Here is a 15,133-nt window from a genome sequence, read left to right as displayed (position 1 = left end):
TTTTACATTGTTGTTCATTTTTAATATAGTTGAAAAGGAAAAAGATAATGCCATAATACAATGACTTCTTAAAACATGAATGGTTCAATTTCAAGATGCATGTAAAAAGATGACTACATGGATGTAAATTTTGCAACATACATAAGTGGCTTATGTTTTGCCTTGTTCTGGATGTTCTTTTAATTTTCCAGTCTAGTCTTTGGCCTTTGGATTTCCTGATGGATCAAATTCTAACCACGTCCCAGGACTACTTTGCAAAGCATTACCATAAGGAATCCCTATGGAAATTATCTAGCAATCTGCATAAAACAGAATGAAGGCATTGATTTCATTTCCTTAATGTCATAATTTTTGATATCCACCTTTATAATCTGATGTAGTTAGTCATTTAATCACAAAATAATGTGATTTGATCATTTTTCAGTATATGCAGTACTTGTTAATAGGGGAAAAATGAAAGAATTACTATCAGTCTTCATTGATGCTATTCACTTGCCTTGCATAGGTCCTAAAGGAAGAATACTATGGGACCAAAACTTTTGGCCTCTTTACCATTCATTAGGCAATCTGTATTTTTAGGTTATAGTTCTCACCACTTAAATATTATGGACTAAACTATTAGCAAAGTGTTAAGATTGCCTATACCTCTGATCCAGAATAAGTTCAATATCTCATGGAAGAAAAAACTTGGGAACTTTAAAAAGTCTTCAACTTTGATTGGGAATCTTCCTCACTTTGCTCCTATGTTCTTCTGTCAGAATGCCGACTAGTAATGCCAGGAAAATTTGATGCAATCCAACAATGCCAAATGTAAGTTCTCCACACGCATTTGTTACTGGTCCACCTGTCCTTTTGCCCATGCCAAAGCAAAGCAAATTTCCCATAAGAAACTTGCAGGCTGGCTAAAAAACTTCCCTGGGCACTATATGCTTGTCCATTGCAAGAGATTTCCTATGCCAGACTGGGAGAGCTGCTGCCAGCCTGTTTATAATCAGCTAATTTTGTTCTGCATCCATCAACCTGTATATAACAGAGTAGAGTATGGCAGCTTAAAAATAAAATTAGCAATTATTTTTATAAATGGGACATCCTCTGCTAATTATTAAGGATAGCATTTTATTATATAAGGTGGGGAGAACAGCTCTGTTCAAATATATGGAATACCTGATCAATATAACACAAGAACAAACTTGAAATTCATTAATATTTCATTTCCTTATACAGTACATTTCCTTTCACGGTAGGCATCAATAAGGAAAAAAAATGAATGCACTGCAGGTGAATCTGCTGGAGGTGAATCTGTTGCTAAAATAAACATAAGTAAAACAAAATGCACGATTATAGATTTTATTTTCTATAATGTCCAATTCTTTATATTTTAGTTAACAATTTGGCACAAGAATGGAGCCAAAAAAAGAAAAGGAAAAGGAAACGCCTACGTATATACAAATTCTTACTGGAAACATATAATTTTTCCTTTTTAAGATTTTATTGTTAGCCCAGGAACATCACAATTTTACAACGTTTGACACTTGTGAGTTGTTTTGGTTTAATTCCAAAATGAAGAAACATTGAGATACAACTTCACTTATTTAATTTCCTCCTTTTTGAGAAACTATTGCCATCTTGTGGTTTGATGTTGCTAGCGTTACTCAAATACTGGGTAAAAAAATCTAGCAGCACGAGTTAAACTGCAATAAAAGTACACAATGTGAATGTGTTTATAATATACAAACAAAAAATATTGATACTTAATTTCTCACACTGCCAGATAACATCTGAAGAGTCAGAAAATTAAAAAAGACTAAAATCAATAAAAGCAGACCACAGCTAGTTATAAATTTTCATCAGGAGTTAGATTAAAAGGAATTTCAACTATTTACATGCATTCCGCACCGATTATTATGCAAATTAAAAGAATAAGCATACCATTACTGGCATCAATGTCTCATGAGACCAATATCCATTATCAATAATATGCAAATATTGATCTGAATTATTTAATAATTCTTTGTCATATTGCTGTAAAGCATACTTGTGCAATATTAAAAAACAGATAATTTCAAATCTGTATTCTTTTTCTCCTTTTTCTTTTAGGATGCAACCTAACACAGCTAATTTTTATTGTCTAATATGGACACTTACTTTTTTCAAAAAGTTAATAAAACAACAACAAAAGGTTTTGTTGACTTACAATGATCATTTATTAAAACAATTGGGGGGGGGGAACCAGGGAAAATCTAACCAGGGATAGGATGGGGAACAAGTCTAAGAAGCTATTAGACTCTGACTCTCTTCACGTCCAAATATTGCCCATGCTGATGGGAGCAGGTGGAGATGATATCCAACAATATTTGACATGGTACAAGTTTCCCACACATGGTCTATTACCAGTTCTAAAGCAAGTAAATAGCAGATAAGAATAGTTAACAAAAACAATGTCACTGTGGGTGGTCAGTTCAGACAAGAAAATATTGGCGTAATTTATGGTGATGGTTGCAAGGCAGTGGTATCAGGCATCCGTTAAGACAACAGGAAATATTATTATTATTATTATTTATTGAATTTCTAGACCGCCCTTCTCCCGAAGGACTCAGGGCGGTGTACAGCCAGGCTAAAAAACATACACAATATACAATTTAAAACTAAATTAAGAAACTTATTACACAATTGGCCGAGAAATTAAAATATTTAAAATCTAAAAACCCCAATTTAAAACATAAATAGAATTTAAAATTTAAAAACTAAACAGTTTAAAAAGTTTAAGCTAGCCCCGCGCGAATAAACAAATATGTTTTCAATTCGCGGCAAAAGGTCCGAAGGTCAGGTATTTGGCATAAACCAGGGGGAAGTTCATTCCAAAGAGTAGGAGCCCCCACAGAGAAGGATCTTTCCCCTGGGGGCCGCCAGCCGACATTGTTTGGTGGACGGCACCCTGAGAAGTCCCTCTCTGTGAGAGCGTACAGGATGGTGGGAGGCATGAAGTAACAGCAGGCGGTCCCATAAGTACCCAGGCCCCAAGCCATGGAGCGCTTTAAAGGTGGTAACCAGAACCTTGAAATGCACCCGAAAGGCAACAGGTAGCCAGTGCAGTCTGCGCAGGAGAGGTGTTACATGGGAGTTACGTGGAACTCCCTCTATCACCCGCGCAGCTGCGTTCTGGACCAACTGAATCCTCCGAGTGCATCTCAAGGGGAGCCCCATGTAGAGAGCATTGCAATAATCCAGGCGAGAGGTAACGAGAGCATGAGTGACTGTGCATAAGGCATCCCGATCAAGGAAGGGGCGCAACTGGCGAACCAGGCGAACCTGGTGAAAGGCTCTCCTGGAGACGGCCGTCAAATGATCTTCAAACGACAGCCGTGCATCCAGGAGAACACCCAAGTTGCGCACCCTTTCCCTTGGGGCCAATAACTCGCCCCCAACAGCCAGCTGCAGCTGCAGCTGACTGTATCGGGGTGCCGGCATCCACAGCCACTCCGTCTTGGAGGGATTGAGCTTGACCTGTTCCTCCCCATCCAGACCTGTACGGCCTCCAAACACCGGGACAGCACTTCGACAGCTTCGTTGGGGTGGCCCGGGGTGGAAAAGTACAGGTAAGTGTCATCAGCGTACAGCTGATATCTCACCCCGAAGCCACTGATGATCTCACCCAACGGCTTCATATAGATGTTGAACAGGAGGGGCGAGAGAATCGACCCCTGCGGCACCCCACAGGTAAGGTGCCTCGCGGTCGACCTTTGCCCCCCTGTCAACACTGTCTGCGACCAGTCAGAGAGGTAGGAGGAGAACCACCAATAAACGGTGCCTCCCACTCCCAACCCCCCCAACCGGCGCAGCAGGATACCATGGTCGATGGTATCGAAAGCCGCCGAGAGATCTAACAGGACCAGAGCAGAGGAATAACCCGTCTCTGGCCCTCCAGAGATCATCCACCAACGCAACCAAAGCTATCTCCGTGCTATATCCGGGTCAGAAGCCGGACTGGAACGGGTCTATAGAATAGAATAGAATAGAATTTTTATTGGCCAAGTGTGATTGGACACACAAGGAATTTGTGTCCTAGATAGACGGCTTCATCCAGGTTTTGGGGTAGCTGCCGTGCCACAGCACTCTCTACAACCTTCGCAATAAAGCGAAGGTTGGAGACCAGACGGTAATTACCTAAAACAGCTGGGTCCAGGGACGGCTTCTTGAGGGGTCTCACCACCGCCTCCTTCAAGGCGGCAGGGAAAACCCCTTCCAACAAAGAAGCGTTAATAATCCCCTGGAGCCAGCCTCGTGTCACTTCCTGAGAGGCCAGCACCAACCAGGAAGGGCACGGGTCCAGTAAACATGTCGTGGCATGCAGCCTCCCCAACAACCTGTCTACGTCCTCGGGAGCCACAGGGTCAAACTCAACCCAAACAATCTCCACAAGACGCGACTCCGCCCTCTCATCCGGATCATCCCAATTTCGGTCCAAGCCATCCCGGAGCTGAACGATTTTATCATATAGATAACCGCTAAACTCCTCGGCACGTCCCTGCAATGGGTCATCCCGCACCTCCTGATGCAGGAGAGAGCAGGTCACCCGAAACAGGGCGGCCGGGCAGTTATCTGCTGACGCAATGAGGGTGGAAGCGTAAGAACGCTTCGCCTCCCTCATTGCCACTAGGTAGGTCCTAGAATAGGACCTAACTAGTGTTCGGTCAGCTTCGGAACGGCTGGACCTCCAAACATTCTCTAGGCATCTTCTCTGGCGTTTCATCTCCCTCAGCCCCTCGGAGAACCAGGGGGCCGGCTGAGATTTACGCCGGGTCAGAGGCCGCAAAGGCACGACACGGCCCAAAGCTCTAGCCGCGGCCCGTTCCCAGGCCGCAACTAGTTCTTCAGCCGTGCCGTGGGCCAGGTCCTCAGGAAACGGCCCAAGCTCCATCAGGAACCTCTCCGGGTCCATCAGGTGCCTGGGATGGAACCAACACCCTGCAGTGGTGGGTAGCGGTCTGAAAATCTAGGCGAAGGAGCAAATGATCTGACCATGACACCCGTTCTGCTTCTAACTTATCTAGTTTCAGATCATTTAACCACTGTCCAGAGATATAAATTAAATCCAGTGTGCCTCCCCCTATGTGCGTAGGGCCATCAATTACTTGAATCAGGTCCAAGGCCGTCATGGAAGCCTGGAACTCCCGCGCCGTCGTCGATGACAAGCCCGTCGATGGCAGGTTAAAGTCCCCCATGACTATAAGTCTGGAGGTCTCAACCGCCACCCCGGCGAGCACCTCCAACAACTCGGGTAGGGCTGTAGTCACGCAGCAAGGAGCCAGGTACGTGATCAACAAGCCCAACTGATTCCGATGGCCCCACTTCACAAAGAGGGATTCACAACCGGCAACCTGAGGTACAGTGGCCTCCCTCGGCTCTAGACTTTCCCTAATAACAACCCCCCACCCCTACCTTGGGCTTCATATAAGGTCTATGAATAACTTTTTAACCATTTGATCAGTTTATTTGATGTACTACTGTATGAGAAATATATCACCAATGAGATTTTACATACCTATATTTCTGATGACCCTTAATGAATTATTGTTGAGATCTTAACTGAAATGAAGAGACTTCATGAAGTTGTTTATGGATTAAAGATAGGATATGGAAAGAAGAGATAATTTGTTGTATTTTAGGGGACGATACTAAGTTATAAAATAATTTATACTTCTTGTGCTGAAGGTGAAAACTTTTGTTATATATATTTTTTATTATATTATTTTTTTCTTTATTTTCTGACCTTCTATTTTTTAATTCTATTTTTGTTTGCATGCTACTGCTATAATTGTAATCATTAATATAATTACTATTTTTTTCACATTTGTAGATCAAGGTTTTGAAAATATAGTCTGGTAAATATAAAAATTGGCATTTCTTTATGATTTCATATTGTTTTACAATATAAAAAACTGACATGACAAATATCTGCAGGCTTTAATTTAAGCTTTATAAAGTCCAAAGTAGATACTGTAAGTTCAAAATATTACTGTTCATTTCATAATAACAAACCTTTTAATACAGTATTGTACAGTTTGCCATTTTTTCTTCCCATTTGTTTTCATTTGTTTCATAGAAGTATAGAATGTTGAGATTGGAAAATATTTTACACATAATCTGGTCCAAACCTCTTTAGGAATCCACTACATTTCTTTCATTTATTTTTAAAATAATTAAATCAACACCGTCAGTATCCACTACAAGATCATGTGCCATCTTCCAAGGTTGTTAGTTCCATGAATGAACAGTTCTCATCTTTAGCATCTTTTTTTCTTGATAATCAACTGAAATCTATTTTGTTGTAATTTAAAGTCACCTTTTTTGGTCCAGTCTTCTGGAACAATTGTGAACAATTGCATCATTTTTTAAAAAAAGGTTATTTATCACATTTAGACCAGCTGGCTGGTGTGCATGCATGCGATCGAACCCAGAAGAGCGGCTGGCGATGGTACACATGCCCAGACAGGGCTCTGCATGCCACCTGTGACACGTGTGCCATGGGTTTGCCATCATGGCCCCTATAACATTGCAGACAAATAGTTGTCCAATGTCTTCTAAAAAACTTTTAGGGTTGGAGCATCCAAAACTTCTGGAGGCAAATCGTTCTACTGATTAATTGTTCCATCAGGAAATTTCTCCTTAGTTCTAGGTTGCTTCTCTCCTTGATTAGTTTCCATCTATTGTTTCTTGCTCTGCCTTCTGGTGCTTTGGAGAATAGATGGACTCCCTCTTCTGTATGGCAACCCCTTAGATATTGGAACACTGCTATCGTATTACCCCTATTCCTTCTTTTCATCAAACTAAACATACCCAACTCCAGCAACCATTCTTTATGTTTTAGCCTCCAGTCCCCTAATTGTCTTTGTTCCTCTTCTCTGTACTCTTTCTAGACTAGAGTCTCAACATCTTTTTTATATCGTGGTGACCAAAACTGGATGCAGTATTCCAAGAATTGTCTTACCAAGCCATTATAGAGTGGCATTTAGTACACTTCGGGTGATATTGATTCTATCCCTCTATTAATGCAGCCTTGGACTGCTTTGGCTTTTTTTGGCAGCTGCAAATATAATTTCATATCTCTGTAGGGGCTTACATTGTAGCATGGCTATACAGTATTACAATGACCTTATCATAAAAAATAGAGCAGTCCTTTGGTTTTATTTATTTTTCAAAAAGTCACTTTTGTCCTTTATTTTGGTCATTTATCTTTTACCCATACAAATGATATCACTTAATGTATAGACTGCCACATTCATATGAAATATGGAAAGTGAATTGTCCTTTTTAGGTAATGCATTTTATAGTTTTCTTGAATTTAATTTTCTTGAATATAATTTTACTCTTGAATTTTCCTTTGTAAAGCAAAATTATAAACACTTTTTAATCCTTACAAGTTTCTTTCAGATATGTCCTTTTTTCAAGTTTATTTTTATTTTTTTCAACAAAATATGCTCAACCATAGGCCAAGGATAGTCTATTGTTTAAATAAAAGTTATAAGCAAGAGACCGTAAAGACTAATCTGGAGCAATGAAATCTCTGGACAAAGCAAAGTCATACTCTTATACAGGATGTTATATGATACTATGTTTCCCTGAAACTAAGACATGTCCCAATAATAAGCCTAATTGGGCTTTCGAGCGCATGCGCTAAAATAAGCCCCCCCCCAAATACCTAGATACAGAAGAAGGGGGAACATCAGAGCCGCTGCTGCCCGAGATCAGCAGGCCAGATTCGGTGAGCCAGATGCACCGCTGCCACTCAGGAGAAGGAGAGAAAGAGGAGGTACTGCGAGAGAGCCCATTTCTAATGTTATTTCCTTCTGGGTGATGGCAGCGCATTCAGCTCCCTGAATCTGGCTTGTCAATCTCGGCCAGTGAGGGGGAGTCGCAGGTGAGGAGCGGTGGGACAGTGGAGAAGCGAAATGCATGGAGCGACACGGGGCTCCGCTTGCCATCTGCAAGACCTGTGTCTTACCTGACTTCCAGCTCCTGCCATGCCCAGTCAGCATGCGATGGAGGAAAGTCTGTCCATCCATGGGGAAGCATGGCTGGCAAGAGTCCTGCTGGTGTGGCCAGCCACTGAGGGGGGTGGGAAGAAAGGGTTGCTCGAAGCCCAGCAAGGTACCTGCTCCCGCTCTGCCCTTGAGATACTGTCTTGAGGCAGCTGAAGCAGGCGCAGTGTCTCCGGACGGTGAGCGCAAGCAGCTAGTACTTGTCCCACAGGTCGGCCGAGATGGTCAGTGTCTCCTTGAGGAGGGCCCGTGCATGCATTCCCAGGAAGTCGTTGTTGAGGCGGCTCTCTTCGTGCCTTTTGTACTCCTGGCCATGCTGAAACTTGTTTTCCAGCTCCCCCAGCAACTTCTCCAAGTTGGCAGGCACAAAACAGTGGTGAAACGTCCCATTAGACATCTTCAGATAAAATGGCCCGTCGAAATGTTGATTCTTTTCTGTGTGGTGAGTCTCCATTGCATAGATGTGTTAATGAGGATAAATATTTCAGTATTTGGAAAAAGATACAGATTTCATTATGATGGTTACATCATCCTCCATAAATCATAAAGCAAGGGTAAAATTCGGTTCGGACCGGCTCACATGATCCGATAGCAATGACGGCTGCTGGTTTGGAGGACCAGTAGCAAAAATCCCTGGCCTCACCCTCCCTGCCTCTGTTGAGCCGCACCATCAGCAGAGGGTTTTTTTTTTTACTTTTAAAAGAAGGTTTTTCTTCAGCCGAAACATGCCTTTAAAAGAAAAAAAAAGCCTTTGAGGATCCCGCCCCTCAGCTGAGATCGGCAGAGCCTTTAAACTTAAAAAAAATATATTAAAGGCTCCTCTGGTGATCTCACCTGAGTTCCTCATCAGCAGAACCTTAAAAAACATGTTTTCTGTAGAAAATGTAGAAAAACTCCTTTTAAGAGATTCTAAGGCACTTACCTGATTACTGATCGACCTCGTGGCTTTTTTCCCAGCCCGAAAGCCCCAGTTTCACTTTCAGCACCAGACAGAACTAATCTAAATTTAGCTAATCTATTTCATCACTGAGTAACTAATGCTGTCTGGCTTTGCTGGCTGAGGAACCCTGGGAATTGAAGTCCAAGTTAATAATAAAATAAAATATTTGTGCAGCTATCTGAGATTTGGTGTGTTTCTGTAGTGTTTCACTCTTAACTACACAAACACACAAAATCTCAGAAAGCTGTATATGGTATTTGTGTGTTTGTGTGTGTATCAGTTGTGTTGTGTGTGTGTAAAGTGTGAAAGTCGGTTTTTGAGCTTTTTGTGGCCAGTGTGAAGTGCAGCTGCTTTTACATTGTGTGTGAGTCAGTTGTGTTGTGTTGTGTGTGTGTAAAGTGTGAAAGTTGGTTTTTGGTACCTCATTGTTTTTTATACTTTGTTTATTATTTTTATTTATTGTTATTGGCCATGCCCACCCAGCCATCTGACCACAAAGTCATGCCCACCAATTAATCCACGCCCACAGAACCGGTAGGAAAAATTTTTAGATTTCACCCCTCATAAAGCAATGATTTAGCTAAAATATGCTCAGATTAATTTTCACCAATAAATGGAATGGTGGTTTTAAGGATATCTGAAATGCATCTCCAAAGAGCTTTCTAAAGCACTTCCATCAATATTGCATATGTCATCATCTGTCAACATTGATTGTAGTACTCTGCAGTGTTGGTGTATGTCTTTTTCAGATACAGTGAAGAGTTTTGGAATACCGTGTTTCCCCGAAAATAAGACAGGATCTTATTTTCTTTTGACCCCCAAAATATGGCCTTGGCCTTATCAGGGGTCTTATCCCTGAATCGGGATAGGCATTCTTACCCGCAGCAGTTCTCGCAGGCAAATCGGGTGCAAAGGAGAACTCTGCATGGAGTGAGAAGGGCCAAGCGACGCTTCCCAGAGGGTCCCAATGAAGCCGTGCAAGAAAGGCGGCTGCAACCGGAGGACTTGAAACTAAGTGCAACCGGAGTTGCCTTTGCCTTCCTCCACTTCAGGACGTTTAGGGTGTCAGGGCAGCTTCCCTTTCCCCCCCCCCCACCCCTCCGGGATGCTGCTGGGGCTCATCGCTGTGGCTGCTGAGCTGTTCGATCAGCTTGTGCCACGGGTATTTTCTGCCAAAGAACAAAAGGCAGTAAATAAATTGAAAAACCAACACAATGCAAAGCACCAACTCGTAGAGGCATATTTAACTGTGGGAACCAGTCATTACCGCAATTAAATATGCCTCTAAAAGTTGGTGTTTTGCATCATAGTCTTCAAAACTTTTTTTTTTAAATCAAGAAACGTAGGGTAGGCCGCATATGATCTAACTATGCACTGATCTTTGATAGAAATTTCTAACCAGAAAGGCTGCTGCTGTTGCTATACTTGTAAAAGTCCTACACGTAACCACAAAAAATTTCCCGATCCAGCCTTTTCTTATTTGGAACTGCTTAACAGGGAATGGTACACATTCACTTGGATTACACTAACTATAGATCATGAGCTGTGTTATCAGCCTGCAGCAGAAAGAGAAGTAAGATTGTTTATTTATTTATTTATCTATCTATTTATTTATTTCATTTATATGTCAGCCATCTCACTGTCAAGCAACTCTGGTAAATAACTTCATTAATTGTTGCTTTGGGGTCAGAGTTGGTCAATCAATAATTTTTCAGAACATTTTCTATTTCACATTGTCAGTATGGGAAGTATATTACTTATTAGTTGGTATCCAAATTTGAGTTCTCTGCTTTTTCCTTCTCCATCCCCTTTTCTCTTCTGAGGTGCCTAGAGTCTTTGTCTGTAATTTTAAACTTTTGAAATCCATTGCATGTAAATTTTTAAGTCTTTTTGACTGAATAACCTTAACCATAAATTAATATGCATGCAAAAAATTGTGGAAACAGGTAGCTTTAGAAAAGAAAAACTCTGTTAGCAGTTCTTGTAAAACACACCTTCATAGGTGCTTCCATGTCTCAATTTCTGAATTAGTTTGAAGACTAAACAGTGGCTGGTGCTGAAGCAATTTAGATGAACTGACATTTTAGATTGTAAAGAAGGGTGTTCAGTCGGCGAATGGAAGCATTCAGTAAAGAATCTCCATATACATTCAGTAAAAGTGGATATAAAATTGGAGGAATGCTGTGGCAATGAAATAATTCTATGGATGTTATTAAAAAGGAGATAATGAAGGGAGAAATGCAGATATAATTGTGGGTAAAAAAATTTAGAAAAAGGGGAACATCTTTTTCTGCATTTCCTTCCCATAGCCTTTTCTTCTGTATTAGGTTTTTAAATATACATTAGCTAGCTGTTTCTCATAATTCTGTGACCTATTTTAAATTACATGTAAATTAAATACACAAATGTTTTAAAACATTTAAAATAGGGTTCCCACAAAGATCTGTCAAACAATCATTTTACATTTAATTTGATTAAAGGAAGAAGTAACCACACTGGGATTTTTTTAAACTGTGAAAAACAAAAGACAACTGTGGTATTTTAGAGTTAATTTATTATTACTTACGTTTTTGTATATAACAGCCCACTTCAATACATGCCCACCGTCCAGAGTCCCTCTATGAGAGAGATGGTGGTTAAGAAGTTTAATAAACAAACAAAAACAAACATTGCAATTTATGATGCATCTAATAATGTGAATTAGATCAGTATAGGTACTCCTTCACTTACAACTGGGACTAAAATTTTGGTCACTAACGAAGTGATCATTAAATGAGCCATCATATGATCAGACCCAATTTTACTACCATTTATACAACCTTCTTGATTACCAATCAGTAAGCAAATTAGGGGGTTGATAAGTGGTCCTTAAGTAAATCTGGCATCCTCAGTTGGCTTTGCTTGCCAGAAGCTGGCTGGCAATGTCACAAATTGTGTTCACATGACTGCAAGTCACTGCAACTCTTGTAAATGCTAGCCAGTTGCCAGGTACCCAGATTCCAATCAAATGACTCTGCGGATGGTGAAATTGTCATAAGTTTGAGAACGAGTCATAAGGCATTGTAACTTTGAACTATTGTTAAATGAACAGTAGTAAGTCAAGGACTACTTGTAATTTTTCTATTGTTGTTTTATTAAAGTATCTTTAACTTTTACAAAGGGAATGGTTGTTATTTAGTTGCTAAGTCATGTGACCCCATGAACCATAGCATACCAGGCCCCCCCAATCTTCCACTGTTTCCTTGAGTCTGCCCAAACTCACGACCATTCTGTGGATGACACTATGTAACTATCTCATCCTCTGCCGTTCCTTTTCTCTTTTGCCTTCAATCTTTCCCAACATCAGGGGCTTTTCCAATGAACCCTCTCTTCTCATTTGTGGCCAAAGTATTTGAGCTTCAACTTCAGCATCTGCCTTCCAAAGGACAGTTAAGGTTGATTTCCTTTAGAAACAAAGGGAACAGGCCATTTTTAGTACAGTAGTTAAAAGTCACAGTATTGTTGACTGAGAGCCATGTTAAGCAGGCAGTGGGATCACTGACAGTGGGTAAGACCAAGACCTAAAAGTGGGTTCCTAACATAATAGCTGGTGAGCAAAACAAAAAAAAAATTCAAAGACAAAAAAATTTAGATAAAATAAAAAAAAAACATTTCAACATTTTAAATTGATCTTGGTTGCTGCAAAAAAGGCTGCATGCAGTTCCCTATGGACTGGGACTTTCTTGTTTTAAAAGGGGATACTGTTCCTATGACATCTAATAAAGCAAGTCAGGTCTGAAGTTCTTTACTCTCAGACCCACATTTGATAGGAAGTTACAGAAAATTGCTCTTATTTGGACTGTTTATTTATTTACTTTTTTTATTATCAAAATCAGTGTCTACATTATGCTCAATCGTCACCTACTTGTTTGTAGTCCCTCCTAAATAACCACTCTCCCTGTTGCTTTTTTGTTTGACTTTTGTATTTCTTATATAAGGGCAGGGTTACATGGATACATAATATACTGTTGTGTGATTCCATGAAATGAGTATAATTCAAAATAGAATTTGGAGCTAAATGAAATGTACAGCTCTGTCTTAGCATTTTGCATTAAAATGACACACAGCTTTTAAAGACTGAGCCAATGAGCCTGTATCCATTTTCAGCATACTAGTTAAATATATTGTCCCTTCTGTTTAAATTGTGGTTGTCTGACAAAGGGCAATTGTGAATGTCTATGTACAAAACTGATGAATATCACAGCCAACTAGGATTCTATGAACTTAGCAAATGTGAGAACAGCAATATCTGCAGAAATTAGAAATTATAGAAATACCACAAGAGAAAATGTACATGATACTCTGAAAACAGTGCACGCTAGTGCATTTTAAAGTCCTATATTAACACTCTGCATTTATGGGGATCATTAAAGTTATACATTATCAAGTTTATGAACTATTGGCAAATCAAAAGCACAGATTTGGGTTTCTCATTCCATGCCAAAACAGTTATCTAATGTTACAGGTATCAATCAGTTTCACTTGCTTCCATTCACCAAATTTCAAGAAAAGTAATACAAGTCACTTCTCAAATAGATCTGCTACAATAGTAATTCTTTTCATTTTGATCCAAGTTGTATTAGCCTATTCTAAAAAGGAAGCTATTTTCTTTGATGTAATTTTTTAGACAACACTTTGATTCATAAATTGCTATGTTCCTAGGATTGTAAAAAATATTATTTGACTTTTGCTACTTCTCTGTACCGGAAAAATACTAGATTTGTGACAGTACATGTTTTACTGGTTTTACCAGTCAAATAGTAATGCTTTATCAAGCCTAACCCTTAAAGAATGTCCCAAAAGCACATTGTTTTAACTACTTTTTTCATAAAAAAGCAAGGGAGATATCCAACTTGCTTTCCAAACTTATCGAATTTCCATCAGAAACCTACACAAAAGCAAAAAGAGAATCTGAACTCATGTATATCCAAATACAAGTCAAGAATAGAGTTGCTCCTTCCAAACAAAAATCCCTTCCCCTACATCTTCATGGCAATATGTAATTGAAAGGATGGAGAATCATTTGATTGCTCATTTTATTGCAATTCCTCAAAAGGAGATTGTCATCAGCATCCTGTGAGTTTAGCCCTTTTATTTTATTTTAATTTGTCAAGCAAATATAAGTTAACAGATAAAAGTATAAACATGATTATGAATACTTTGTTTCTTCCCCAAACCCCCAAAACTTTAATCTTAAACTGTCTACTGTTGACCTCACCCCATTCCTAAGAGGTCTGTAAGGGAGGTGCATAAGTGCACCTGCATGCCTACCGTCCGTCCTAATATTCCTTTTTACTTATTCTTTTCATGTATCCAAATTATGTTCATACTTTTACCTGTTCTCATATATGATTTGACAAAATAAAGTAAAAATAAAGTAAACATGAAATGGATACGAATAAAAAACCCTCGCTCAGTCCAATTCTTTTGTCTTCATTTGATTTTAGCACAGCAGATTATGAAACCTTTATATTTTCTGTCTGCGCACGAGGGAAGAACAGCAAGAAGGCATCAGTCTACGGATCACGTATTTTGTATCGTTTTCCCGCCTAGCGAACACGGAAACCGGAAACAAGGCTTATAATGTCTATTTTCCACCTTTATGGCAGAAGTCATATGCATAAGAGCACAAGCGTGCCTACCCGTTCCTGTCCTATTGTTTCCTTTCATTATATCCAATTAATATAGTTATTACATACTTATGCTTATATATATGCTTATATATTGTATAGTTATTTCATGCTTATGCTTCTATATACCGTTGTGACAAAATATATAAATAAAATAAATAAGTCACCGAAGCACCCCTAGAAAATGAAGGATAACATTGGGCGGAGGGGGGACGGGACTCTTCTAGGGATCGGCGCGGCAGCATTTGGAGCGCGAAAAGATCCCGCTCTCGGCCAAGGATTGTCGCGCAATCTCTGCGGCTGCCGACTTAGCCCCACCTCTGCGCGTCCTGGCGCCAGGAAGGCGGAAGAAGTTCGACGGGAGGAGGCGGAGGAAGACGATTTCTCGCTCCTTCTCGCGGCGCTTCCCTCCTTCTCCCCTCCGCGGCCTCCCCCTTTCTCTGGCCGCTCGCGCAGCTGCTCGGCACTCGCTATATAAAGGGCGA

The 15,133-nt window shown here is 40.2% G+C and overlaps 1 protein-coding gene across 9 annotated transcripts in view; it reads right to left on the bottom strand.

Moving 5' to 3' along the window:
- Positions 1-15,133, bottom strand: part of LOC131187816 (uncharacterized) — a 227,972-nt gene that overhangs the window by 23,624 nt on the left and 189,215 nt on the right. For 4 of the 9 annotated variants that reach the window (XM_058162477.1, XM_058162473.1, XM_058162475.1 and 1 more), the window contains exons 2-4: positions 12,194-12,422; positions 11,546-11,597; positions 103-8,768 (exon numbers count right to left, since the gene is read on the bottom strand). In XM_058162477.1, coding sequence (XP_058018460.1) covers positions 4,022-4,939 — 918 coding nt within the window. In that variant the 5' untranslated portion in view covers positions 4,940-8,768; positions 11,546-11,597; positions 12,194-12,422 and the 3' untranslated portion in view covers positions 103-4,021. Of the gene's footprint in view, positions 1-102; positions 8,769-11,545; positions 11,598-12,193; positions 12,423-14,815; positions 14,952-15,133 lie in introns of those variants that run through there. The other 5 variants (XM_058162476.1, XM_058162472.1, XM_058162479.1 and 2 more) reach the window with 5 other exon arrangements.

Source organism: Ahaetulla prasina, chromosome 1, assembly GCF_028640845.1.
Source record: "Ahaetulla prasina isolate Xishuangbanna chromosome 1, ASM2864084v1, whole genome shotgun sequence".
NCBI classification, from domain to species: domain Eukaryota; kingdom Metazoa; phylum Chordata; class Lepidosauria; order Squamata; family Colubridae; genus Ahaetulla; species Ahaetulla prasina.
The sequence above is the reverse complement of the archived record's forward strand: the minus strand, read 5'-3'. Positions and strand labels throughout refer to the sequence as shown.